At 40.0% G+C, this 25,618-nt stretch overlaps 3 protein-coding genes across 12 annotated transcripts in view; 1 reads left to right on the top strand and 2 right to left on the bottom strand.

The window, feature by feature from the left end:
* MRPL30 (mitochondrial ribosomal protein L30) overlaps nucleotides 1-23,782 on the bottom strand; it is a 32,938-nt gene extending 9,156 nt beyond the window's left edge. The window contains exons 1-2 of one of the 2 annotated variants that reach the window (XM_025868997.2): nucleotides 23,643-23,782; nucleotides 12,563-12,646 (exon numbers count right to left, since the gene is read on the bottom strand). In XM_025868997.2, the coding sequence (XP_025724782.1) occupies nucleotides 12,563-12,646; nucleotides 23,643-23,663 (105 nt within the window). In that variant the 5' untranslated portion in view covers nucleotides 23,664-23,782. The remainder of the gene's footprint in view (nucleotides 1-12,562; nucleotides 12,647-23,642) is intronic. The other variant, XM_025868998.2, reaches the window with a different exon arrangement.
* On the top strand, nucleotides 5-19,537 carry MITD1 (microtubule interacting and trafficking domain containing 1). 9 transcript variants are annotated; one of them, XR_012379868.1, is made up of 8 exons: nucleotides 5-233; nucleotides 5,113-5,214; nucleotides 7,249-7,385; nucleotides 7,466-7,552; nucleotides 8,277-8,392; nucleotides 9,236-9,296; nucleotides 10,491-10,676; nucleotides 15,378-16,445. XR_012379868.1 is itself a non-coding variant. In XM_073897851.1 (7 exons), exons 1-7 carry the CDS (start codon nucleotides 83-85, stop codon nucleotides 10,590-10,592), a joined length of 756 nt encoding a protein of 251 aa, XP_073753952.1. In that variant the 5' UTR covers nucleotides 5-82; the 3' UTR covers nucleotides 10,593-16,445. The 9 variants fall into 9 exon arrangements, 2 of the variants coding, with proteins under 2 accessions (XP_073753952.1, XP_025724781.1); XR_012379867.1 differs by having other exon boundaries at nucleotides 15,270-16,445; XR_012379863.1 differs by having other exon boundaries at nucleotides 10,908-16,445.
* On the bottom strand, nucleotides 18,504-19,663 carry LIPT1 (lipoyltransferase 1). Its single transcript, XM_025868991.2, has one exon. It carries the CDS (start codon nucleotides 19,661-19,663, stop codon nucleotides 18,542-18,544), a length of 1,122 nt encoding a protein of 373 aa, XP_025724776.1. The 3' UTR covers nucleotides 18,504-18,541.
* Nucleotides 23,783-25,618: the final 1,836 nt, after the last annotated feature.

Below are 25,618 nucleotides of genomic sequence, written 5' to 3'. Positions count from 1 at the left end.
TGATGTCACGTGATCGCCCCCGGAAGCGCGGCCTGCTGGCTCAGTTCTGGTTGAGCTTGGGACGCTGGAGAGTTTCGGAATTATGGCGAAGTCCGGGAAGGAGCTGGATGGTCAGAGCGTGGCTGCATTCACGGTGTTAAAGCGGGCGGTGGAACTAGACTCGGAATCCCGGTACCAGCAGGCTCTGGTGTGTTACCAGGAGGGGATAGACCTGCTCATGCAGGTTCTGAGAGGTGAGCAGGGAGCGGTGGAGACAGGACTAGAGGAAAGGAACTGGATCCCGCTGTGTCTGGGGCGGAGTGAAAGTTTAAAGTCCTTCTTGTGCACCACTAGGAAGCAGTCAAATACGGAAGGTGGATATTCTCCAGAACAAGTGGACTGGTTTCTTTTATATCTTTAATAGATTGATGTCATTAGAAAAGAGGGGCAATACTCTAGGTTTTTAAGAGACAATAAAATTAGTATATAAACCTTGATAGGACTAGTTTTGAACGAAATGTAAAAGACATTTTTGGATCAGTTTGGGAAGTTTGAATATGGATTGGGTAACACCCAAATTACTGATTTTGTTAAGCAGTATGGTTTTGTCGAAAACTGTCTTTGATTTTTAGAGATGTAGACTGAAGTGTCTTGGGAAGAATTTGTCATGATGTCTGAATTTAATTTTAAGGAAAAAAAAGTTGGAGCAAATGTGGCAAAATGCTAACAATTCTTAAATCTATGTGATGGGTAATAAGGGTGTTCAGTACACTATTATTACTTTTCTGTTTAGATATTTTGGTTAGAAGTAAACAAAAATAAAATCACGTAGCGGTAAAAAAAAAATTCTAAGAAACGTGTGTGCTGAAATTCAGTGTGAGAAATGCATAGTGGGTGAGACAGCGAGACTTTATCTGTCATGTAGTTATTCAATGTTGAGAAGTACCCAAATAACCATTAACAACTAGTACAATCCCTGGCCCATAGCAGACACCCAGTAATTAGGTATTAAACTGATTTAAGACTAGCCCCTGCTCCCCACCCTCTGGGGCTCCTCTTCTGGCCTACGATCTCCCCTGTGTGCCTTTTAGCCTAAGTGTTACAGAAGCTTTGAAAAGACAGCAGAGGGCGCTCTTCAAGGATGGGTGCTTTTGTCAGAACTGTAAAACTACAGGGGCGCCTGGATGGCTCAGTCGGTTAAGCGACTGACTTCAACTCAGGTCGTGATCTTGGGGTTCTGGGATAGAGCCACGCATTGGGCTCCACGCTCAGCAGGGAGTCTGCTTCTCCGTCTCCCTCAGCCCCTCCCCCCACTCGTGTGTGCCCACTCTCTCTCTCAAATAAAATAAAATCTTAAAAAAAACTATAAAACTGCCTTGGGAAAGCCCATTTGATGATGATGATGATGATGATAAGAATAGTTACATTTACGAGTGCTGAGTGCTCGCACTGTGCAGAGTACATCAAAATCATAATCTTGTTTCATCCCTACAATCGCCCTATGAAGTAGGAGGTGATGTTATCCTCATTTGCAGCATAACATTAAGCTTTTCAGTTCCACCACAATTATTAGAGTAACAATTGGAACCCAAGGCTTTAAAGACTCTGGTATACTGACTGCCAAAAAGAGACAGTGTACAGTGTTGGTCAGGGGAGCACTGCTCAAGTTCTGGCACTCTGGGAATCTGAATCAGGAGAATCAGTTTTGCTCCAGTTTGCTCCGCTGATTCTACAGAGGTTATAGAGACAGTGATGTAATCTTACATATGAAGATAGAAATGCAAATAACTCTATATTGGGAAGAAGTGCCAGGAGAGGGTATAGACAAGTACAATGAGGACTTAAACAATTAAAGGTCATTTGGGGGAGGAAAGGTGGAAGTGGCTTTTGACAGGGGCTTTGGAGAAGTAGAATTTCAGAAATGAAATTCAGCTAAGTGTTTAAATTCTGTCTGTGCTAGTTTACCAAATAAGTGGTTCAGTTTGGTCCCAGCATGTGTCTGTAGAGGAAGAGTGAGAAGTAAAGTTTAAAGGTAGACTGAGGCTTGGAACACAGTGTGGATGGCCTTGACCACCAGATTTTAACTCATTCCATAGACAGGGAGAAACCATTTAAAGTTTTTACAAAAGAGTGATGTAATTAAAGTTGCATGTAGGGATTGTCTCTATTAGGAATATGTTCTTCTCCCAAATATTTGTATAGCATATTCCCTCTCTTTCCTTTTGTTATACAAATATTACCTTCTCTGCTCTTTCTCTGTGTCAAGTAAATAAAATCTTTTAAAAAGGGGGGCCTGGGTGGCTCAGTTGGGCATCTGCCTTCAGCTCAGGTCATGACCTCAGGGTCCTGGGATCGAGCCCCACATCCGGCTCCCTGTTCAGTGGGGAGCCTGCTTCTCCCTCTCCTTCTGTAGCTCCCCCTGCTTGTTTTCTCTCTTTCTTTCTCTCTCTCTGTCAAATAAATAAAATCTTTAAAACAAACAACCCCCCCCAAAAAAATATTACCTTCTTTGTGAGGCCTTCCCTGACCTTCTGTATAAAATTACAACCCCATCCTAGGACTCCCTTATCCTTCTTCCTTGTTTTATTTTATTTAATAGCACTTATCACAATCTAACATATGTATTTTACCAATTTACTTTTATTGTTGTCTTTCCTCCCACTTGAATGAAAGAGAACAATTGTGTCTATACTAGGCTTGAACAAGCCAGAACATATATTGTGGTTAATAAAAGAAGTTACACATAAGGAGAGGAAGAGGGCTAGAATGAACCCTGTGGGGTCACAGTTATGATCATGAACTTGTGGTTTTTAATATATATGCAGATGGATAGACACAGAAATAAATGCAGATGTACGTGTGTGTTATTAACCATACATATACGTTCTAGCCACGTTGACTAAAAGGGTCTAGAAGTAGTGACAGGACTTCCTTAGTGGCAACGAGTACACTCAGCACCCAGAATTGGATTTCTTCATACCATTCTCCAACAAAGGAACCAGGGCTTCTTGGAAAAATGGTTGATTCCAGGGCTGGGGCATGGAAAACACAAGATGAGTTTAAAACATTTTGCACCTGGGCGCCTGGGTGGCTCAGCCGGTTAAGCGACTGCCTTCGGCTCAGGTCATGATCCTGGAGTCCCGGGATCGAGTCCCACATCGGGCTCCCTGCTCGGCAGGGAGTCTGCTTCTCCCTCTGACCCTCTTCCCTCTCGTGCTATCTCTCATTCTCTCTCTCTCAAATAAATAAATAAAATCTTTAAAAAAATAAAAAATAAAAAAAATAAATAAAACATTTTGCACCAGAAAGCAAGGAAGTGCTCAAAATATGATGGGTCATGTTGAATGGGCAGGGGCCAACACAAAGGAGCTCTCAGCTCCTTTTTTTATCAGCCAAAGCTGATAAAATTAGAACAAGAAAATAATAGTGTTGTCATATGCAATGACATGGATGGAGCTACAGTATATTATGCTAAGCGAAGTAAGTCAGAGAAAGACAAATAACCATATGATTTCACTCATATGTGGAATTTAAGATACAAACCAGCAGAGAGAAAAAAAAAAAGAAGAGGGAGGCAAACCAAGAAACAGATTCGTAACTATAGAGAACAAACTGATGGTTACCAAAAGGGAGGTTGCTAGAGGGATGGGGATTAAGGAGTGCACTTGTGATGAACACTGGGTGATATATGGAAGTGTTGAAATCTGAAACTAATATTACAATGTATGTTAACTAACTGGAATTTAAATACAAACTTTAAAAAACCAATAGTATTGGATTACAACCCACAGACTAAAATAAATATGCATGAGTCCATTGAGTCCATATTGATATAAATCAATCATTGCATAAATAAACAGATGGAGGAGAAGGGACAGCTCTTCCTTACAGTAGCATTCCAAATTTATAAATTAAATAGGAATGATGGAAATAGAAAATCTGTTTGACAGACACTCTAGTGATAATTGTTGCAGGCGAGGACCATCAATGGATGCTAAAATTAGTGGGTCAGAGTGATGAGAAACAAGGTATCTTCCCACAAGATACTTACCAATTACAAAGGACAAAATAGTGATTTTACAGCGGAGTAGTCTCTTCAATGACCATGTGATCAAAGTTAACATTGCCAATAATAACACATATTGACATCATGTACCCACTAAGAAGGGCATGCTTTCATGATTTTCTTGCCAAAAAGGCATAACCTCAATCTAATCATGAGAAAACACCAACAGCCCCAAATGAGAGACATCCTACAAAATAACAACACGGTTTTCCCCAAATGTCAAAATCATAAAAGGTAGAGAGAGGCCAAGGACCTATTACAGATTGGAGGAGACCAAGAAGACATGACAAGTAAATGCTGTGTAGGATCCCGAACCAGAAAACAGACTTTCTTTAGAGGGAAAATTGGTGGAATACAAGTAAGGTTTGTGGATGAGTTAATAGTGTATCAGTGTTAATTTCCTAACTCTGATAATTGTACTATACTTACATGGTATGTTAAATTAGGGGAGTCTGGGTGAAAGGGTACTGCACCATTGTATTGCAATTTTTATATAAATACAAAATTAAAATATTTTTAAAACTGGGAGTTTAAAAATGAAATTATGGAAAATATAAGCAATATCAAAAGGAAGGAATGAAGAAACCAGAAGTGATTTGGTGACTGATTGGGTTTTGGGGGGTGGGGCTTGGGGTAAAATTTTATTGATAATGTTATTTAAAAAATACCTTACATTTTTGGGGTGTCTGGGAAAATGAACTATAATGGGGAAATCTGGAAGAGAAGCTGGTTTTGTGGAAGAAAGATAGGTATTGTTTGCTATGTTTTGATTATGCTAAGATTTCAGACTTGTTGATTAGGACAAAATAGTTCTTAGACTCACATTTGACATGTAATAAGCCACCTTTGTCACCTCACCAAATTTGGTGTCCCCGCCAGTGAGACACAGTATCAGAATCTCCACTCCTAAATAAAGCTGTTTCAGAGACTTAGTGTAAAAATGAAGGTCTTGCAAACCATGCTTAAGGATAGGAAATTTGTGGAAGACTTGAGAAACTGGAAATAATGCCTGTACTAAGTAGAAAAACTATTTGGAAATTTGAGAATGTATTTTTTTAAATTTGTAGGTACCAAAGATGATACAAAGAAATGTCATCTCAGAAAACAAATTACTGGCTACATGGATAGAGCAGAAATAGTGAAGAAATACTTGGATCAAGAAAAAGAAGGTAAAGAGGCTGATTATAGAATGTGTCTATAAGCTGTTGTGACAAAGCCCATTTCCTGCAGTGTTTCTGGCTCTGCCTTTTGGAACTCTTTGTTGTCTGGACCGTCTATCCCTGGGAGCCTACAGGTTTACTTTGCATTTCCACTTCCCTATACATAAGCTGTCCTTAGCTTTTTTGGGGGGATCCTGGGGGGGAGGTGGTTTTCACATACCCTGTTGAGAATCTGATGAGAGCTATACGTACTGCAGAACTCTGCATGCTGTTTTAAGGAATTCACAGATCCCCATGAAGCTTATGTATGGATGGCAGTTGAAATAATACTACACAGAAATAGAGAATGTAAATCCTGTATTTTATTTGTATTTCCCTTTGTAAAATGACTAAAATGTTGAAGTAGCTAAATAAGCTTCTGGGACTTCTTTAGGATTTTGTTGTGAATCAGAACATTTCAATGTTGCAGTTCCATGACTGGAGAGGCTGTAGGTATCCTTCCCTACTTATTATTAGTTCTCTACTCATGAGCATGCAGATTACAAATATATGTCTATAAATGGTCATTGCCACCTTTGTCTGGCACACTCCGCTTTTTTTTAGCCAAAGTTACTACTGCCCTCAAAAAACCAGTGCCTCCAGGGGCGCCTGGGTTTTGCAGTCGATTAAGTGTCTTACTCTTGGTTTCAGCTCAGGTCTTGATCTCAGGGTCGTGAGATTGAGCCCTGTGTTGGGCTCTGTGCACAGGCAGCACAGAGTCTGCTTAAGATTCTCTCTCTCCCTCTGCCCCTCCTTGCCCCCTGCTCTCTAAATAAATAAGTAAATAAATAAAATCTTTCAAAACTTTATTAAAATAAAAAAAAAAAACAGTGCAGCCCTCACCCACCTCTTCCTAGTATTCTGTATGAGCCCATACCCTGGGTACCTCCCTCCCGGAGCTCCTCTGTGGGGTGGAAAAATAGTGTTTCCTTCACCCTAAACTGAAATGTATAATGAAATTTCCTTTTAGAACATGGGTGAAATATAGTACCATCAGCATTGTGGTTTGAATACATTGGGTTAAATTAACCTATGGGGCCAACTTTCCTTGAAAACTGATGCATAGTTACTAACATTATATTTGTGGAAACATTAGGAACGGAATCCAAACTACTGGTTTTTAAACAAACTTTAAATATGCAACCATCATATAAGTTAGAAACTACCATTAGGGGTCAGATTTTAAAAAAATCTTAAAGGTCTTTGATAATAAATTCAATAATTATTCATTTGGAATTAACAAAACAATGTAACTATTTTTCGGATCCTGTGGCATCCTAGTCTTTGGCTTGGGTTGTTAAGAAGCATAAATTTCTGCTTAAAATACTCTATAAGTTCTTCTAAATTCCATATAATACTGCATTTATATGTTTAATACTTTAGCTATTAAATTGAGGACATAAAAAGGCTTAAATCTGAAGAGAAGGACAAAGTAGCCCCTGAGTTCTAGCTTATGGTTCTACTTATGGTGACAGAATGTCAGCTATCATTTTACATATAGGCTTCTCTTGAATAAACTGCCTGGTCTATAGGATTCGACTCAAGAACCTGTTCCAAGAAATCTCTGGACTTTCCTACCTTGCCTCCATGAAGGTAGAAATGACTTAGGGAATTGTTTGCCTTATTTATCTCTGTATTTGTAGCATCTTCCATTGTGTCTCATATATATGTAGTAGGTATTCAGAAATGTTTGCTGAGTGGAGGAGTTAAAAAAAAAATTAACTCTTGGGGCACCTGGGTGGCTCAGTTGTTAGGCGTCTGCCTTCGGCTTGGGTCATGATCCCAGGGTTCTGGGATTGAGCCCCGCGTCGGGCTCTCTGCTCAGCAGGAGGCCTGCTTCTCCCTCTCCCACTCCCCCTGCTTGTGTTCTCTCTCTCACTGTGTCTCTCTCTGTCAAAAAAAAAAAAAAAATTGTATCTGATCCTGATTAATCACTGTATGTAAATATGTGTAAGAAGAAAATAAATGGTCACTGGTTTTATTATTGAAACTTGTGTTTTGTAGATGGAAAATATCACAAGCAGATTAAAATAGAAGAGAATGCAACAGGTTTCAGTTATGAGTCACTTTTTCAAAAATACCTTAATGAAACAGTTACAGAAGTTTGGATACAAGATCCTTATATTAGACAGAATCATCAGGTAGGTGAAATGTACAAAAATATGATGAAATGTTATTTGAAATGTATGGGTTAATAATAACCTATCCTGATGTCTTTCAGCTATATAACTTTCTTCGATTTTGTGAGATGCTTATTAAGAAACCATGTAAAGTAAAAACTATTCATCTTCTCACCTCTCTGGATGTAGTAAGTATCTGGAAGCATTTACTCTTTCTTCATTAACTTTATTCAGTTACGAGATGTAGTTTGAGCAAGGAAAACGTGGACACTGCTTCAGCTAGAACTATTTCTTTGGGAATTATCTAACAATAGGCCTAAAATATCTTCCAAAAAATGTTGTTGTTTTTTTTCTGATTTTGTTGTACCTTGCATTTGGCCACTTTGCTCAACTCTCTGATTCAAGTAGTTTTGTCAGTTTAGTCTCTTGGATGTTCCAGGAGATGATCACATGTCTGCACTGTTGACAATTTTGTCTCTCTTTACCAATGATTATATCTCTTTTTCTTGATTTATTGTATTGGCCTTCTGGTGGATCATAGAATGATAGTGAGCATCTCCATCTTGATTTTGACTTAAATAGGAATGCTTCTAAATAAACCAGATTTCTAGGATTAACTTGAAAAGAAAGCTGAGTAACTAAAAATCTGAATAACTAAACAGCATTACTAAAATACATTTTAGGAGATGGGACAGAATTGTGTTATGTACACATTAGAAAAAAACAATTATTTTGATAAAAACAAGTGCTATTATACTATTTCATACTCTGGTTGCTTCTCTGAGATAATAGACTTTGAAACTAGTATAGAATCTTTCCCGTTTTAATTCATCCATGATATACACTGCACAACCTAATGATAATTTAAAATGATAATAACTGAACAGAAAATTGCATTCTTCCTATTAACAGGGTAGTGGGAAACAGCAGCAAAGTAGTGGCCTGCAAGAAATAAAAGAGTCACTCCAGAATTACGGTGTGTTATTGGAATTAGAATATTCTTCTTCAGTACATGACCGAGAAATTAGGTTAGTGTATAGCAATATTTTAATTTTTATGCAGTTGAAAATACTTACTTTTATTTATTTTAATAAGTTTTTAATTAGTTTTATATAATTACATGTAAATATTCAATTTATTAAAATTTTAAGTAAAGCTCAATTTTAGTATCTTTTCACTTTTGAGAAAAAAAATCTGGCTTATTATGTCGAGTTTCATATTTCCTAATGGAATCAAGTTTACGTGTTCTATTTCATGTGAGAAGAGGAAGTACTTTTCTATTCAAGTATACATACAGTGTTATGGTATTGGGATAATTTTCTTTTCTGATGATAATAGTTAATATTCTGATGATCTTAGTATTTACTTTTTACAGTTTATTAAATAATCTCATAGGTGTGACAGTATGCTACAGTGTCTATAAGGAAACAGTATATGCAGGTATTTTAGTAGTGTGTTCTTCTGTTTAACCCAGTGGCTTTCATATGTTTAGAGTAACTGCTGTTGGAATCCAGAGCTCTTCTTGCTTATGTCCCCCATCTCTAGGTAGGGGAACCCCTGCAGCACACCATAGTCTGCCTGAATATACTTAGAACAGGAAAGTTTTGTCAGAAATCTGAAATTCTAGAGTAAGATTAATTGAATTATCAAACTTGTTACCAGCTAATCAAATCAACTAATGGTTCCTTTGGACGTTTTTATTTCATTGTAGACATAGCCCATGAGTAACGCCTGGTTTGGTTCAACTCATGCCACTGCAGAAAGTGATTTTCTATGTTAGGGGTAAATGTTGCTGATGCCTGCTACACTACACCTTTGATAACTGTCTGAGTTAAATGTCTGGAGTATAATACTGTAAACTATTTCAACAGGTTTAACAATGGATGGATGATTAAGATTGGAAGAGGACTTGATTATTTTAAGAAACCACAGGTAGGATATAGTCTTATGAGTGAGTATATTACACTCTTTTTGTATCATTTTAACAACATGGCTTTGGGTTTTTTTTAATTAAAAAAACTCTTTTCTTCTTTTCTTAGAGTCGTTTTTCCCTTGGATATTGTGATTTTGATTTAAGACCATGTCATGAAACAACAGTGGACATTTTTCATAATAAGCACACAAAAAAAATATGATGGGTAGTAGCTTAATTTGCATTATATATTTCTATTTTAAGTGAATATTGATTTTGTTACTTTGGATAGATCATTCCTATAATTACAAATTTAACAATAAATTTTTACATTTCTACTAATTTATGGATCCATTTTTTAGTTATGTAACCAACCCTAAATATTTTTATAAATACATTATTCAGTAGATTTACAGTGTTTCCAGTCATAAGGTTAATTTAAACATTTTACCAGCTTGTCTCTTATTTGACTGTTGGAGAATGAATTAATAAACAATGAGCGCCTATTATGAAGATGAATTGGATGTTAATCTTGCCCCTGGGAATTTAGCGTGCAGGAGGAAAAAGCATGGATTAGAGTACTCTTCTAAGAGACAGATGGGCTTGGGGGCCTAATAACCAGGAAAAAAAAATTAATTTTATTACAATTAAGTGTCCCTGGTAGAAATTCACCAACATTATTTTATCCAATATTACCTAACTCCATGAAGGCAGATCAACCTGCTTAGTTATGCAGAGGCATTTTGCAGCTACTTCAACCTTGGCTGGCACATTTGTAAAGCTTTGCAGCTTAGGATCAACTGTTCTGGATAAGCTCATCCATCCAGACGCCAGTTGACAGGTTGGGGATGAAGACTAGGTTCTGTGGAGATAGGTTGGGATTGGGGATAAAGGTAGAAGTAATGGGCAGTCCAGAAGCTTAAAGAATAAGCTAAGCCAGTCTATGGAGGGAAACAGAAGTACTCGTGTTGAGGAATACACATCTAAACATCTCATCTGGAGAAGACTGAAGATTACATTTAAGATTAAATAGTATGGAGGACCAAAGCCGGTAGAAGCCACAGGAATAAGGTCGGGTAGAGTGGTCCTTGGGTGACTTGGACACCAGGTTTATGTTTTACCTCCGGGAGCCAGCAGTCACCTGACTGAGTTGGCATAAAAGACCAAGAAAGGATTCCAGAAAAGTTCCTAATGTTTTTCTTTAATGTTTTCAGGTTCAGGTGCTGATAATGCTGAACCTGAAAAGACCCAAGCCAGTTTGCCAAGCTTTATTATATGGAAATTCAGGGTCTCAGGAAAGCAAGTGTTGGACCTAATCAGAAGTTACTTTCTGCAAAGTATCGTAGATTATTTTGCCAGGTACCTATCAGCATGTGGAAGCAGAGTGGCTTTTCATTCAGGTGAGAACATGTATTAGACCTCCTTCTTTTCATGTTAAAAGTAACCACTCTGATTTCTTCTAGAGCATGTGAATCTATCACTATAGAGATTCAGCATTTCACAACCCTATGAAATTAACTTTTATCCAACCAACATAGGAATCCTGCCTAAGAAATACTGATATTTAAGGAAGAGCGTCCATCCATTATTTATAATAGTGGATAAAGCAATAATGCTATCTATTATTCTAGGTATTTGAAATCTATCCCAGATCCAATTAGAACATCAGAAGACTACCATATGCAATTTACTTATTAAATACATCAAGAGGGGTGCCTGGGTGGCTCAGTCGTTAAGCGTCTGCCTTCGGCTCAGGTCATGATCCCAGGGTCCTGGGATCGAGCCCCGCATCGGGCTCCCTGCTCCGCGGGGGGCCTGCTTCTCCCTCTCCCACTCCCCGCTTGTGTCCCCTCTCTCGCTGTGTCTCTCTCTGTCAAATAAATAAATAAAATCTTTAAAAAAATAAAAATAAAAAAATAAATACATCAAGAAATGTGCAAGAACTGTATGAGAAAACTATAAACTTTATGGAAAAATGTAAAAGAAAACTAGGAAGACAAATTATATTCTTGAATGGGAAGGCTTACATAAGATGTCATCTCTCCCTAAGTTAATTTATAAATTAAATGACAAAGATTAACACTAGGAGACTTGCTTGACCAGCTATAAAGACATAAAGTTACTATATATATTTTTAATGTATGGGCATAAGAATGGACAAATCAGTGGGGTAGAATAAGGAGCCTGGAAACACCTAAGAGAGAAAGTAAATGTGTGTATGGGTCCTTAATGCACAACAAAGATATGGTTCATATTAGTGGGGAAAGAGTAGACTATTCAATAAATGTTTGGAAAAAACATTAGATCTCTATCCCACATAGAGGTTATTCTGTTAAAGAGCTAATTAAATGAAAAAAAAATTTTTTTAAAGCTCCACTAAGTGTACTCAGTATAACACAAAACCCAGGAATTATCAAGGAAAGGAAAAGGCAAAAGATTTGATCCTGTAAATATTGAAAACTTGAGTAGAGAGAACCATAAAAAGTTAACATGACATCAAATTTATAGCATATAGAGAAAGGGTTAATAGTACTAATATATAAGGAAGATAGCCAAATTTTTAGGAAGTGAACTCAATCTTGCCTCTGTTAGCCTCACCAAGGACTTTGTCCTTTTAGCGATCTCTCCCTCTCTGCTGCATTTGTTTCTGCCAGTACAGACATTCCCAGCCAGATACCACCCACCCTATTTCTTTGTTCTTGAAGTTCTCTATACAATTTTTTCCCATTTCCTTACCACCCATTAATACTTCAGCTCACTTCAACCAGGCTACCCAGTCACTCCACTGAAATCGCTCTTGTCAAGGTCAACAATGACTTCCATTATTACCATATCCCTTTATATTACTTGATCTTTCAGGAGTAATTGACCCAGTTGGCCACTCCCTTCTTCTTTTTTTCTTAAAGATTTTGTTTATTTATTTGACAGAGAGAGACACAGTGAGAGCAGGAACACAAGCAGGGGGAGTGGGAGAGGGAGAAGCAGGCTTCCCGTGGAGCAGGGAGCCTGATGCAGGGCTCGATCCCAGGACCCTGGGATCATGACCTGAGCTGAAGGCAGACGTTTAACGACTGAGCCACCCAGGCGCCCCTCGCCACTCCCTTCTTAAAGCTCTCAAATTCCGTGAAACATACTTTCCTTCTCCTCCACCCTGTCTTTTAAGTATTGGCATTCTCCTAAATTAGATACTAAGTAGTAACCTCTTTTTGTTTTTTTTAATGTACACTCTCCCCCAAGTGATTATACCAGTAATTTCTTAGTGAAAAGCAACAGAAACTGCTCTTACCTGATGTAAGCAAAAAAGAGATTGTAAAGATAGTGGGTAGTTCATACCATCACCACAAGAGGTACAGACTTGGCCTTGGAAGTTCTGCAATGAAAAAAGCCATATCTAGATTCACAACACAGAACCAATCAGATGATACCACTGCTGACCCCAAGGCAAGGCCTGAACTCAGTAGCCTTATTACCACTTCTGTCACTTAAATTATTGGGCACTATACTGCCACTCTTAGCACCTTGCTACCCCAGAAATTCAGACCCTGGTACAACTGCCAGAGAAGGGTTTTCACCATCCCAGGTTCACTTCATCATGATCCATTCAGGGTCTGAAGCAAGTATATCTGATTGACAGAGCCTAAGTCATGTGCCCTCACCCTAGATTCGAGAGACACTAGGAAAGGAGTACAGTGAAAATTTCAGTTTCCATAGAGAGGAGTGTTGTTGGTTTGCCATTTCTGGAGTTCCCCAGGTGAAATTCAAAACTGGCCTCCGTACACTCAGGGCAAGGAGGGACTGAAGAAAGAGGCAGGCCACTTGGTAGATGGGGTTTAACAAGCAACGAAACTTACATATGAGGCTTGTCTAGGGTGGCTACAAGATAAGTAATCTCCGCACATCCCTGCAGAATCTCAAGAGTTCCTGGAGGCCTTGATGGGATTCAAGTCACATATACAATCCAGATAGTCTCAGTAACAAAGTACTCTCTCAAGGCTGAGTCCTTGAAGTGGCTCCTGCTGTGGGAGCAGTGGGCAGAACACACATTCTAAGGACAGGGAAGGGTGTAAAGGGCCTTCGATTGCCCATATCCAGTTTAAGGGTCAACTGGCAGTCACATCCTCTTGATGACCTCTCCAACAGGTGGGTTCTGTCTTGCAGCAAGGTTTTTTTAAGTTGGAGAATCCCCCAAAGAGTGAGGGGACTCAGGTGCTAAATACTTTATGCTGTAAGATGAATTATAAAAGTTATAAAATGAATTATAAAAGTTCCCAATTACCCATTTTCATGACTTAAAATAGTATGTATATGCTGTCAACTCCTAAATATATAAATTAAGCCAAAACTTTTCCTTGGAGCTATGATTTCATATATTTAGCTGCCTATTTGGCATTTCCTCTGGCATTTCAGAAGCACATAGTCATTTCAAAATGTAGGATGCTGCAACTGAACTTTGGAAACACACTCCCCCACTCCCTGTGTTTACTCCCGTCCATCCAATTGCTCAAATAAGAAATCTAGGAGTTGTTCTTGATTCTTCATCTCCTTTATCCTCATATGGAAACAATCAGAAAATTCTGTGGACTGTAGCTGCAAAACATGCCTTTTCTTTCCAGGTGATGCTTGTTAAATTTCCCTTTTGAATCTTGAAGCCCTTAACACCTTTCACCTGATGATATTCTCGCTCTTGAGAAACAAATGGTATCAGAAAATCATGAGTGCTTTGTTGCCCCAAAGCACATCATATCAGGATTTTTATGCCTTTCTTGGAAAGTAACTTCCACACGTTGCAGCAAATGTAGTGCATAAAAAATATGCCTATGAGAAATCTCTTCAAAATTGTTTATTTGCTGTTTAATATTGCTGGAAAAGAACAGAAGGACCTGCCTATGAAACCTGACTCAAATGAAAAATGGTTAGACTGCCAATTGTGTTTGTCCCCAGAGCCACTTGAAAAGTAAAATCCCTTTCACTTACTCCGCTCCCACACTGAGGGAACCAGTTGCAGGCAAAACCCCATGTGTCCACTCCTGCCTCTTCCCCCCTCTTTTTTTTTAAGATTTTATTCATTTATTTGACAGAGAGAGACAGCGAGAGAGGGAACACAAGCAGTGGGAGAGGGAGGAGCTGGCTTCCGACTAAGCAGGGAGCCTGATGTGGGTCTCGATCCCAGGACCCTGGGATCATGACCTGAGCCGAAGGCAGACGCTCAATGACTGAGCCACCCAGGCGCCCCCTGCCTCTCCCCTTCTTCATAAAAAAGGGGATGAGATGTGGATCCACTCAGTTACATGAAAAGAAAAGAGCTCATAAGAGCTAAATTCACATGTTAAAATCCTAACCCCCAATACCTCAGAATCTAACTGTATTTGGAGGTAAGGTCTTCAAAGAGTTATAAAGTTAAAATGATGTCTTTAGAGAAGACCCTAATCCAGTAAAATTGGTGTCCTTATAAGAAGTGGAAAATTTGACACAGGTATGCATACTCAGAGGAAATGTAACAGCACCCGAATTGGTCTTAAGGGTTAATGTGCTTCAAGCTTATTCACTCCTTGCTTGCGGACCTAAATCCCAGTTTGTAGCAGTACTAACCTACTTCCCTTGAGATCCTGCAGACTGCTAGCCTTGAGGAACAAAGAACAAGACTTTCCAGAAGATAAGGCCTGACCACACTCAAAAACAGCTTCCACTGACCATGGCATCCTCAGTAAGAGACTCTGGGAGCCTTCATTCCTGGTACAGGGGGAAGAGCCTGGACTGCCTTGGCAGGACGTGGCTTGTCGGGCTGCAGGGGCATCCTTTACTGAGAGACCACCTAGGAGCCTTGATTATTGGTAGCAGAGGATTCTGAAAGATTTTTTGAGGACAGATTAACTGCTAAGCACCAACTTCTGCACATAGCCCCCTCACCATTTCCTGCACCTTCCCTTTTAAAAATCTGTTTCCCCTGAACAGGGAAGATGGGTATTTGAGACGTTAATCTGCCATTTTTCCAGGTTGCCAACTTCCTCAATAAAGCAACCTTTCCTTTCCCACCAACACTTGTCTCTTGAGTATTGGCTTTCAAACGGCGAGTTTGGAACTGGTCCTCTGTCCAATAACAGAAAGACCATGTGAGCATACAGCAAGAAGGCAGCTATCTGCAGGCCAAGAAGAGAGGCCCCAGGAGACACCAAACCCACCAGCACTTTGATCATGGACTTCCTGGCCTCCCGAACTGTGAGAAAATATATTTTTATTGTTTAAGCCACCTGATCTGTGGTATTTTATTATGGCAGCCCTAGCAAAATAATATATACTGCTTTGTTTCCCTTTTTTAAAAGGAATCAGAATTAAACCTTGTCCTGAAAATGGAAATCATCCTTAATTTTTGACAAGGGCTTAACACAATGTCAGCATCTTTTCATGGCTACTGCCAGTATTAGCTGTGCTGGGATTCCTGCAGTAGTCTCCCAAATGGCTTTCTGCTTCCTGTTTTCTCTCCCTCCAATCCAATCTCCACAGAGCAGACAGAATATAACAACTGCAGTGTCATTGCACTTAAAATAAGATCTAGGCCTACCTTGGGCTGTCGTCCCTACATGATCTGGTCTCTTCTCTCTGTCCTCATCTTGCTCCATTCTCCCCTTGTTCCCACACTTCAGTTTGCTTATACTTCCTTTGACACCATCAACAACCCTAGCTTTTACTTGCTTTAGGGGTTCCTGTATGCTGTTGGGTGGTAGAGTGTACTGTATAAAAATGGTTGCAATAAGGGTAATTTTTATGACTTTGACATTCCTCCCGTAGAGAGGTGGCTATTGATGTTCTCTCCTCTTGGATTTGGATGCACGTGTGACTATATAAGTTGCTTCCAAGACAAGGTATAAAAGGAAATAGTTTCTCTTGGGCTTTCTGGAGTCACTTGTTCTGGGAATACAGCTACCATGCTGTGAGGAAGTTCAGGCAGCCTTGATTAGGCCCAGGGGGAAAGGAATTGAAGCCCTCAACCCATAGCTCCAGCTGAGCTCCCAGCCAACTGCCAGCACCAACTTGCCAGCCATGTGAGCCATCTTGAAGCAGGTATTTCAGCTCTTTAAGCTGTCCTAGCCAATGCCACTGGATCATATGTGCTATCCCCATCAAAGCTCAAATTGTAGATTTGTGAATAAAATAAATGTTGTTTTAAGCCACTAAGTTTTGGAGTGGTTTGTTAGGAGGCAATAAATAACTGACAAAACTGGGAATACTCTCCTCCCCACTCCACTTTGCTTGGCTGCTTTCTTCTCATTCTTCAAGTCTCCAATGTCCGCTCCCTGACAGCTCTAGCGAGGCAGCCCCTACTATTGTCTGTTAGAACTACCCAGGCTTTTCTTGCTTTATAATTATATACTGACTGTCCACATTTCCTGTTAGGCTCCTGTGTCTTAAACTCCGGTCTTGACCAACTATTAATGGGTGTTAGAATAATTTTTAAAAGATGAAATAAAATCAAATATAAAATGTCAAATAAGTAAATAGTATAGGATAAACGTTGCATTGTAAAACTTGTTAGGTATAGATAATATCTGTGCTAATATATAATATAAAATATATTTTTTTACTCTAAGTTTTTAAGGAATTCAAAAGCCAGTACACTAAACTGTCAATTCCTGAGGTCAGTAAGCCTCTTTCATTCACCATGAACATCCAACTACAAAGTACCTGGCACATAGTAGGCATTCAAAAAATACACAGTAAATACCGTAGAAATCAGAGGAGTATGTGAATGAACTGCAGAGACACGAAGTGGTTGGCAGTGATGTTACTCCTTCAAGAAATCTGGCGATGAAGAGATGTAGAGACACAACAAAACCTTAGGCAGGGGTTCTGGGGAAAGAAGAGACGTGAACATGTTCATTCGCTATGTGTAAGGATCCAGTAAGTGGAGAGAGAAAATGTAAGATAAAAAAGATAAGTATTTAATAGTAGAAGGCCCAAACAGGTTGGAAAGGACAAAGATCCAGGTACAACTAGCCCTAAGGAAAAGGTGTTGAGAATGAATGAGAAATGTTGAGAGGAAATAGGGTGCTGCAGGACCTCATTTATGAAGGCCTCCACTGTCAAATTATGAGTCAAGGTTTGTGACAAGAGAAGTGGAGTTCTGAGTTTAAGAAAAGTGGAAACATTTATGAATAAGGCCTCTGAAGAATGAGGGAGTCAATGGAGAGGAACTGAATCTGACACGAATAGGGGATAAATATAAATATGAAATTGGGTTAATCTGCATGATTATGTGAATTTTCTTCCAGCATTGCCTGCCATCTGGGTATGATAGGAGTAAAAAATCAGCTGATGGAATAATAATAAAACAATGGCCATTATAGGTCAAGAGAGAAAAGCAAATGAGAATGCTGTAAGATAAGACAGTATACTTGAAAGAATTCAGGGATGGATAGGAAGGGAGATGAAGCAAGAGATTTGGAGGGTTAAGGGCTTAGAAAAGTGTAATGGGTTAATTTAACAGGAGAGGATGGTCGATAAGAAAGTTCAGCTGACAAATAATGTGGGGGTTAGAGGTGCTGACCATGGCACAGTTGAAAATCCACATGTAACTTTTGACTCCCCAAAAACTTAACTAGTAGCCTGTTGACCAGAAGCTTCACTAGTAATCATCAAGACATATTTTGTATGCATTATATACTGTATTCTTACAGTAAAGCTAGAAAAAATGTTACTTAAAAATTGTAAGAGAAAATACATTTATAGCACTGTAAAACATCTTCATATAATTGAAACCATCCAGTTCAAACCCACTATTCAAGGGTCAACTGTATAGTTAAAAGGAAGAATTTTAGAGCTGAAGGTATCAGAGGTGACAAGAAGCCTGGGTTATATTCCTTAGAGGTAAGAAAAAGAACTAACTCAGAGATCACAGTGTTGAATATCATATACACCCCCATGATGGTAACAGAGAAAGGAGTAGATATATGTGTGCTAGATTAAAAAAAAAATCATAGAAGAGAGTATCCTACAGGCCATAAGAAACTATGGACTAGGTGACAATTTCTAATGCGGAACAGTTACTGAAAGAGGCTAGGTCTTTTTTAAAAAAACAAATGATGAGGATGCCTGGCTGGCTCAGTTGGTAGAGCATATGACTTGATCTCTTGATCTCAGGGTTGTGAATTCAAGCCCCATGTTGGGTGTAGAGATTACTAAAAAAAAAAAAAAAAAAAAAAAAAAAAAAAAAGACAATGTACTTTGAACATTTTATTATCTCATAAGAACTTAAGAAATTTATTTGGAATCACATTATTCCCTTAATTTTTTCACAGAGAATATTCCATTTACTGTGTAGTTCATCATCTTCTGGACATGTTCTATGTAAAATATTTGTTAGCATAGTAATTTCATTTGGGCAAAACTTACTGCCAATAAAACTTGAATTTAATTTGTCACATATTTCCAGTGGCAACCAATGATCAGGTGCTTCAATATTACAGATTTCAATCCTTCCACCCTTTATGCCTATGAATATTTTAATTTCCAAATGCGACTGTTCATATAATACATTAAAGGAAGTGTTTATACTAAACTTTGGAGTTTTGCCATATATCCACTCCCAGGTCTGTAGTTCCGTGGCTTTGTTATTTATTCCAGGAAACAGTGTCTCATCTGTTGGGTTTATTAGGTTGATATGATTATCAATTTGATGATAAGCAGCATACTCTGTCGCAATAGCATTCATGAGTACTTCACAGGTCAGAGTGGGATCTTTTTCCAGAAGATTTTTTACTATGGAAGGTATGCTAGCAGTGGCATTGCTCCTGATTCCTTGGTAAGGGCTCTTCAGCAAAGACGACAAGAAGGTTCTATTGGTACTACATAATAAAGTGCAGTGGTGATAAGCAGTAGTCCGGCCAATCTTAGAAGCTGTTCCTGAGATTTTAAATTGTCCATCCAGTAAAAGGTCACATCTTTTGGTGGTCTGTACATCCAGCTGGGGTTGGACAGCATTCAGAGCCCTCACAACTAATTTTAGGTTCTGCATTCTATCATACTTTTTTTTGGTTGTAAAAAAAGTCAAATTGATATTACCCATATCATGGTAGACTGTTCCTCCTCCACTTCTTCTCCGAGCCAGTTTTATACCTTCTTCTCTCATCAGATTCAGGTTGCATTCCTGCCAAGGATTCTGATGCCTACCTATTACAATAGAGGGAGAATTTCTCCACAAGAAAAGAACCGGCTTGCCTTCTAGATTCATATGGTCATGGATCCAGTCTTCTACAGCCAGATTTTGATAAACATCACTGGAAATTGACTGTAAAATGAGCCCACTTTTTACTCTGTTCTTAAAGCCAGCTGCTGGGGCCTTGAGGTTACAAAGTAACTGGAAGCAATTCTTCATTGAAAATGGGATCAGCATGCTTTTAAAAATAGAAGACTGGGGCGCCTGGGTGGCTCAGTCGGTTAAGCGTCTGCCTTTGGCTCAGGTCATGATCCTGGGGTCCTGGGATTGAGTCCCACATCGGGCTCCCTGCTCAGCGGGGAGTCTGCTTCTCCCTCTCCCTCTGCTGCTCCCCCTACTTGTTCTCTCTCTCTCTGTCAAATAAATAAATAAAATCTTTAAAAATAATAAATAAATAAAAATGGAAGACAAATTAATTGGGAAAAAGAAAATTAAATTTTACTTTCTAGCTATTGATTCTTGGTTATTTTAGGTCAACTTTTCCAAGTATCCAGTTGCTTCTTGTCCAGCTTTATCCTTAGTCTTTAGCAACTCTGTAACAGAATACTCAATGGAAATAAAGACAAACCTCAATTTCAGTTGAAACGGAGTAAGGGCACAGATTTTTCAAACAATAAATCTGTAAATTCATTATTTAATATATCTCAAAGCCAAGCAAATTATCTTGAATTCACAGGTAATACATGTTCATTTAAAAAAATGAGAAAATACATATAAGTAAAAAGAACAAAATAAAAGAATCCATAATACCACCCCCTGGAGATAACCAAAATTCACACTTTGGTGTGTACTCATTTTTTTCTGTGCATGCGTAAACACACACATCCCTCCCCCACTCCAAATTGGAACCATACTGTTATTTCATTCAATGTTAAATCTATTTTTACATCAGCTTTAATGTATAATATTTCATTGTCAGATATACCACAGTTTACTACCAAATCAGTCTCTTAGTTTGTAATTTTAGGTGGTTTCTAGTTTTTTAGTGTTATCAACAATGTATTCATGAATATCTCTGTGGAAAGCTTTAATTATGTCCTTAAAATACTTAAAAAAATAATTCCCATTTGACTTTGAGATTTGATTTACCAGCAGTATAATTCTTTTATTTAGATCAATATTTAATTAGGTTAAATAATTAAACCTGAGGTTAGGGGAAGGGGCAGAGTAGCAGGGTTATACGGAAAGGCTATGTACAATTTCATTATGTTTGGACACTTTACACGTTATTTTTGTTAGCAGTGCTGATGGCAACAGGATGAATACTAGCCAAAGTAATCAAGTATTTTGACTAGTTATGTTTGTAAAGAAACCACTCTATTTCAATTCTCTTTCTTAGGATGCTCATTTTTCTTTAGGTTAAAGAACTGGGATAAAATGGGTTATTAAAGTCCAAAACTCGGCCAAAATCTTTTGTAGTTATGTCATGTCCTACAAGCACAAATAAGAGAGTCTTCATATTTTCATCACTCTTGATACATTTTGATAAATTACACTACAGAAAAGTTAAGCCAATTTATATTTTCTCTGTCTAGAAAGGTCAGGAGAGGCTTTAATAGAGGGATACTTGAATTGAGTCTCAAAATATGATGGTCTTTACCAAATTGATGGGGGTAGCATATTCCAGGCATACACAAAGACAGTCATCTAATAGTAAGGCCTGTTTTGGAGACTCCCTCCTCAGGGATGAAGTTACACTATTGGTCTCCTAGCTCCACTGAAACCTATGGCTATGCTGTCCTAGGAAGCTTCTGCAGCCCCACTGAATTGCTTTGTTTAAACTCTGTTCTTGGCTCTGTGTGACTGACTCTGATATAGTCCTTCATTGGACAAATACTTATGGAGTGCCTACTAGCCAAAGATTGTAAAGAAATAGAGAAGGGGAGGAGACAGATTCATGTAATTCTAAAACATTTGGAGTTTTTCTAAAAGCAGCTGGGATCTATTGAAGTGTTTTAAGCAGACAAGCGTTAAGTTAGCCATCATACAGAACTGCCTCTGCAGACAGTGTTCAGCATGGATTAAAGGAAAGATAGACTAGGGGCAGGGAGACCGGTTAATAGACTAATGCAACTGTCCAAGCTAGAGACAATGAGGACCTGGACTAGGGTAGCAGACATTGATGCAAGAGAACTGAACACGTTCAGATTCTGCCGGGAGTCAGGGAGGGAGGGAGGGCAACGCTGGTGAAGGGAGAAGGTCTCTGACAAAGGGGTAGTGCTGGGATCTAATTCAGGCAGGGAAGGAGGCAGCCTTGAACAAGCAAACAGGAAACTCTTCCACTATGATCCAAGAGAGAAACAGTAAGGAACAGGGGTGGTGGACCATGATACGCTGCCCGATGTCTGTGGATCTGGAGATTCTCAAAGACCTTGTGATATATCCCTCCTTGTCTGCATATGAAGAGTGTGGCAGGATGCAAAGTGATTAAGAACTTACAGTTTTTCCCCCTCATTTTCCTGAGATATAACTGACATATAACATTGTATTAAAGTGTACAACATAATGATTTGATGTATGTATATACTGAAAAATGATTATCACAGTAAGTTTAATTAACATCCAACACCTCACAGTTACAAATTTTTTCCATGTGGTGAGAATTTTTAAGATCTACTTTCTGAGCAATTTTCAAATATGCAATACAGTATTTTTAACTAGAGTCACTTACAGAACTTAACTATTAATTCTGGCTCTGCCACTTGCTAACTCAATAACCTAAGGCAAGTAGTTTAACCTCTGGCTGCTTCAATTGTCTCATTTATAAAATGTTCCTACCTCACAAAATGGTTGAGAAAATTAAATGAATTAACATGCATAAAGCATGCATGCCTGGCAAACTGAAATGCTCTATAATAGAGTTCCTACCTTCCCATCTCTATTCTTCTCATACCATTCCTGTCATATGACACGTATTCCCAACAGGAGCTTAAATAGGAAAGCGTGCAAAGATCCCCAACTAAGACACATTAAGGTGCCATTTATTTTAATAAATTAACAATAGTGAAAGATACTGACTTTGGTCAAAAATGCAACTTGTTAGGGTTCCAGAATTGATCCAATTTATGTATTAGTGCACAAAATAGAAATATCTCTATTCATCCATGCATTGTGTATGCACTGTGAATGAAATACAGCAAAGGTATTAATTCAACAAATCTTGCATCCACTACATGACAGGCATTATTCTAGGCACTTCGGATTGATTTATCAGTGAACCAAATAAGAAAAATGATAAGGACTACATGAAAAAGTAGAGCTGGGAAAGAGGGAATTGGAAATACAAGTGTGAGAGGAACTACGCTGTGATTCTAAATAGGGTTGTCAGGCTAGGCTTCATTAAAAAGGTGACATTTGAGCAAAGACCAAGAGAGCTCAGTGAGTTAGGCTGAGAACCTACCATGTGCTAGAAACTGTTCTAGACACCCGAATACATAAACAAAAAGGCCCCTGTGAGGATGTAACATTTCAACTGAGCCCTAAAGGATGAGAAAGAATAACCCAAAGAATGAGGAAACAAAAGGATGGTGGAAAAAACCCAAGTGCCAATTCATTACAAAGAGAACTGAAGGCGATCAACTGGATGTTCAGATCAGCCTGTTCAAATACTCTGTATAGGACTACTGATAAGCCAACTTATCACAACTTTGCCTGGTGAAGACAGAACCTGAACAAAAGGACTGAGTTATAGGGACTTCAATGTCTGATGGGATGAGCCTTGGCGAAACCACCTTCTGAAAGATCCTGTTAAAGCCAGGATACCCTCCCTTTCCTAGAGAAGGCTTGGATTAATCTGGGACAGATGCATCTCTCTTTCAGTCCTTCAGTAACAGATCAGACCTCCGGCTGAATGATAGCCTTTCTTTAATTGTCAGGATATGGTCCAGCCTTGAAGGCCTGGCGAAATGCTCTTTCTTTAAATCAACTCTGCATGTGACTACTCTCACCTTTCAATGACTGATTTTATGCGATCTGAAGAGAACAATCCCTGTTCTAGGGGGACACTGTGCTCCCACTTTGCATTGCCAAACATGCTTCTTCACTACCGAAAAGAAAGCAAAAAATAACAATCCTATCTATCCTCCCAGGTAGGCCCAGCTCCTTCTAAACACCTTTTTAAGTTATTCTGCCCCATCTTTGACAGTACGTAACTTACCCAGAGTCTCGCAATGGTCATGTGCTTGTTTTATTTCGCCTTCTTGGCTCCCTGTGGGAACGCACAGAGCTGGCACCAACACGTTTGAGTTTTTTACCCTCCTATGTTGGGGCTAGGCCGTACCTAAGCGAGGAGTTAGGTCCTCCCAAGTGCCGAGTAAAACAGCACCGGCAGCGGCGGCCCGGGGCGGTGCACGCGCGGGGCCCGGCCTCAGGGTCTCAGTTCCCCGTCCCCCGCAAAGGGCCGCCCGCCGCAGCGCCCCGCGAGCCCCGCTCCCAGCTTCGCCCACGCTGCTTCCGGTCGCGCCCAGGGCCGCGCGCGGGCCCGTGCGGGAGAAGGACGCGTGTGACCCCACGGCCTGCAAGCTGCTAGCGAGGCCAGCCGGAAACGCCGAGAGGAGGCGGGGCCGCGCCGGGGTTGGGCGGGGGGGGGGCGCCCGGGGCGGGGGCGTCCTCCGGCCCCGCTCTTCGCCGCTGGCCTGCGCTCGGGGTTCCCGAGCGGCCTTCGGAGCCGCCCAGTCGGCGCCAAGCCAGAGTCGAGGCGGGGACGCAGGGCACGTTGCAATACTAGTGTGGAAAGTCCTAGCGCCCCCGTTCAGATGGAAGTCCCCGCGTGACAGCGCAGAGCTAACGGTCACCCGGGGCGAAGGTAGGGGAGGCGGCTGTGTCCGGCTGGGGCGGGGAGGGGGGGGCACTCGCAGAGCGAGGCCATGGGGAAGGCGCTGGGAAGCCAGGGCAGTCAGCTCCCAGGCCCAGCCAGGCCCGAGCACCAACCAGCAAACACCCACTGAACTTGAGGCATTGCACCAGGTCTTTACGCATCTCCTCATAGGTCAAAGGGCACCGAACTCCACCTGGAAGCTGAGGAAACTATAAAGTCAGTTTTAAGAGACAAATTGCATTTAAAAGAATAAACGCCGCTATTCCCAGTAGAGAGAGAGAAACTGGTAGGAAGGAGTGGGTCAGAAAACACACCCCCTCAGGCTAATGAATGTTACCCATCTGCGGTTGGCAAGAAAATACTCTGGGCTCAGCCAGATGGGGGCAATTCCTCCAGCAAGCCAAAGTTTCAGTGAACTATCGCCGCATAACAAACTGCCTCAAACATCAGCGGCTTAAAACGATTTATTTTTAACATTGATATGGTTTCACCCGAGCTTTATTCAACCAGGGTTGGCTGAGCTGGAAGGTCCAGGATGGCCCTGTTCATACTCTTGGCAGTTGGCTGCTGGGGCACCTCAATTCAGGTCTAGCCTTGGAAAAGAGGCACTGCAACCACATTCTGTTGGCCAAAGCAACAAGCAAAGGCAGGCCAGAGATAAAGGGTGGAGCAGTGGACTCGACCTCTTGATGAGAGGAGCCCAAATAATTTGTAGTCATCTTTTTCAATCTTTCACAGAAATGAATTTTTCTGTTCGAATAGAAACCACCAAGACTTGCATCTTGGAATAAGAAGCATCCAGTGTTCACAATTTGGTGACGCTGAGCAGGGCTCCATAAAAAGCAACAATAAAGACACAGTGGCTCATTTACCATTACCCTTTTGATTGAAGTCACTCTGAGTTCCTTTCTTGTGTTATGCAGATGGAATGAATTGTGTACAGAGTTAGCCCCAGTAGGCATTTTCCTAGTTATTAAAAATAGCCGCACAAAAGTGTTTCCCTTTGCTTATATTCTGTCTTCCTAAATTTCATTTCTCTGAAATCTGAGATGGTAGTTTTTTCGCCCTATTTTCTACTGAGTTGGTTTTCAAGAATCCCATTCCCTCCTTCCTGCTCTAAGACTTTTGTCCTTTGGTTGTTTTTTCTTTTAAGATTTTATTTATTTATTTGACAGACACAGCGAGAGAGGGAACACAAGCAGGGGGAGTGGGAGAGGGAGGAGCAGGCTCCCCACTTAGCAGGGAGCCTGATGTGAGGCCCGGTCCCAGGACCTTGGGATCACTACCTGAGCCAAAGGCAGATGCTTAATGACTGA

This window comes from Callorhinus ursinus, unplaced genomic scaffold (genome assembly GCF_003265705.2).
Source record: "Callorhinus ursinus isolate GAN/ISIS: 27379988/994484 unplaced genomic scaffold, GSC_fseal_2.0 scaffold10, whole genome shotgun sequence".
Taxonomy (NCBI): domain Eukaryota; kingdom Metazoa; phylum Chordata; class Mammalia; order Carnivora; family Otariidae; genus Callorhinus; species Callorhinus ursinus.
Note: the sequence above shows the minus strand (reverse complement) of the source record. Positions and strands in the feature narration are given on the sequence as shown.

Bases quoted from the DNA above. Each gene is read 5' to 3' on its own strand.
- MITD1 (XM_073897851.1), top strand. From the start codon at position 83: ATGGCGAAGTCCGGGAAGGAGCTGGATGGTCAGAGCGTGGCTGCATTC. The intron at 5,215-7,248 runs GTAAAGAGGCTG...TGTGTTTTGTAG, and splicing joins CTTGGATCAAGAAAAAGAAG to ATGGAAAATATCACAAGCAG. The intron at 8,393-9,235 runs GTTAGTGTATAG...CTATTTCAACAG, and splicing joins GTACATGACCGAGAAATTAG to GTTTAACAATGGATGGATGA.
- LIPT1 (XM_025868991.2), bottom strand. From the start codon at position 19,663: ATGCTGATCCCATTTTCAATGAAGAATTGCTTCCAGTTACTTTGTAAC.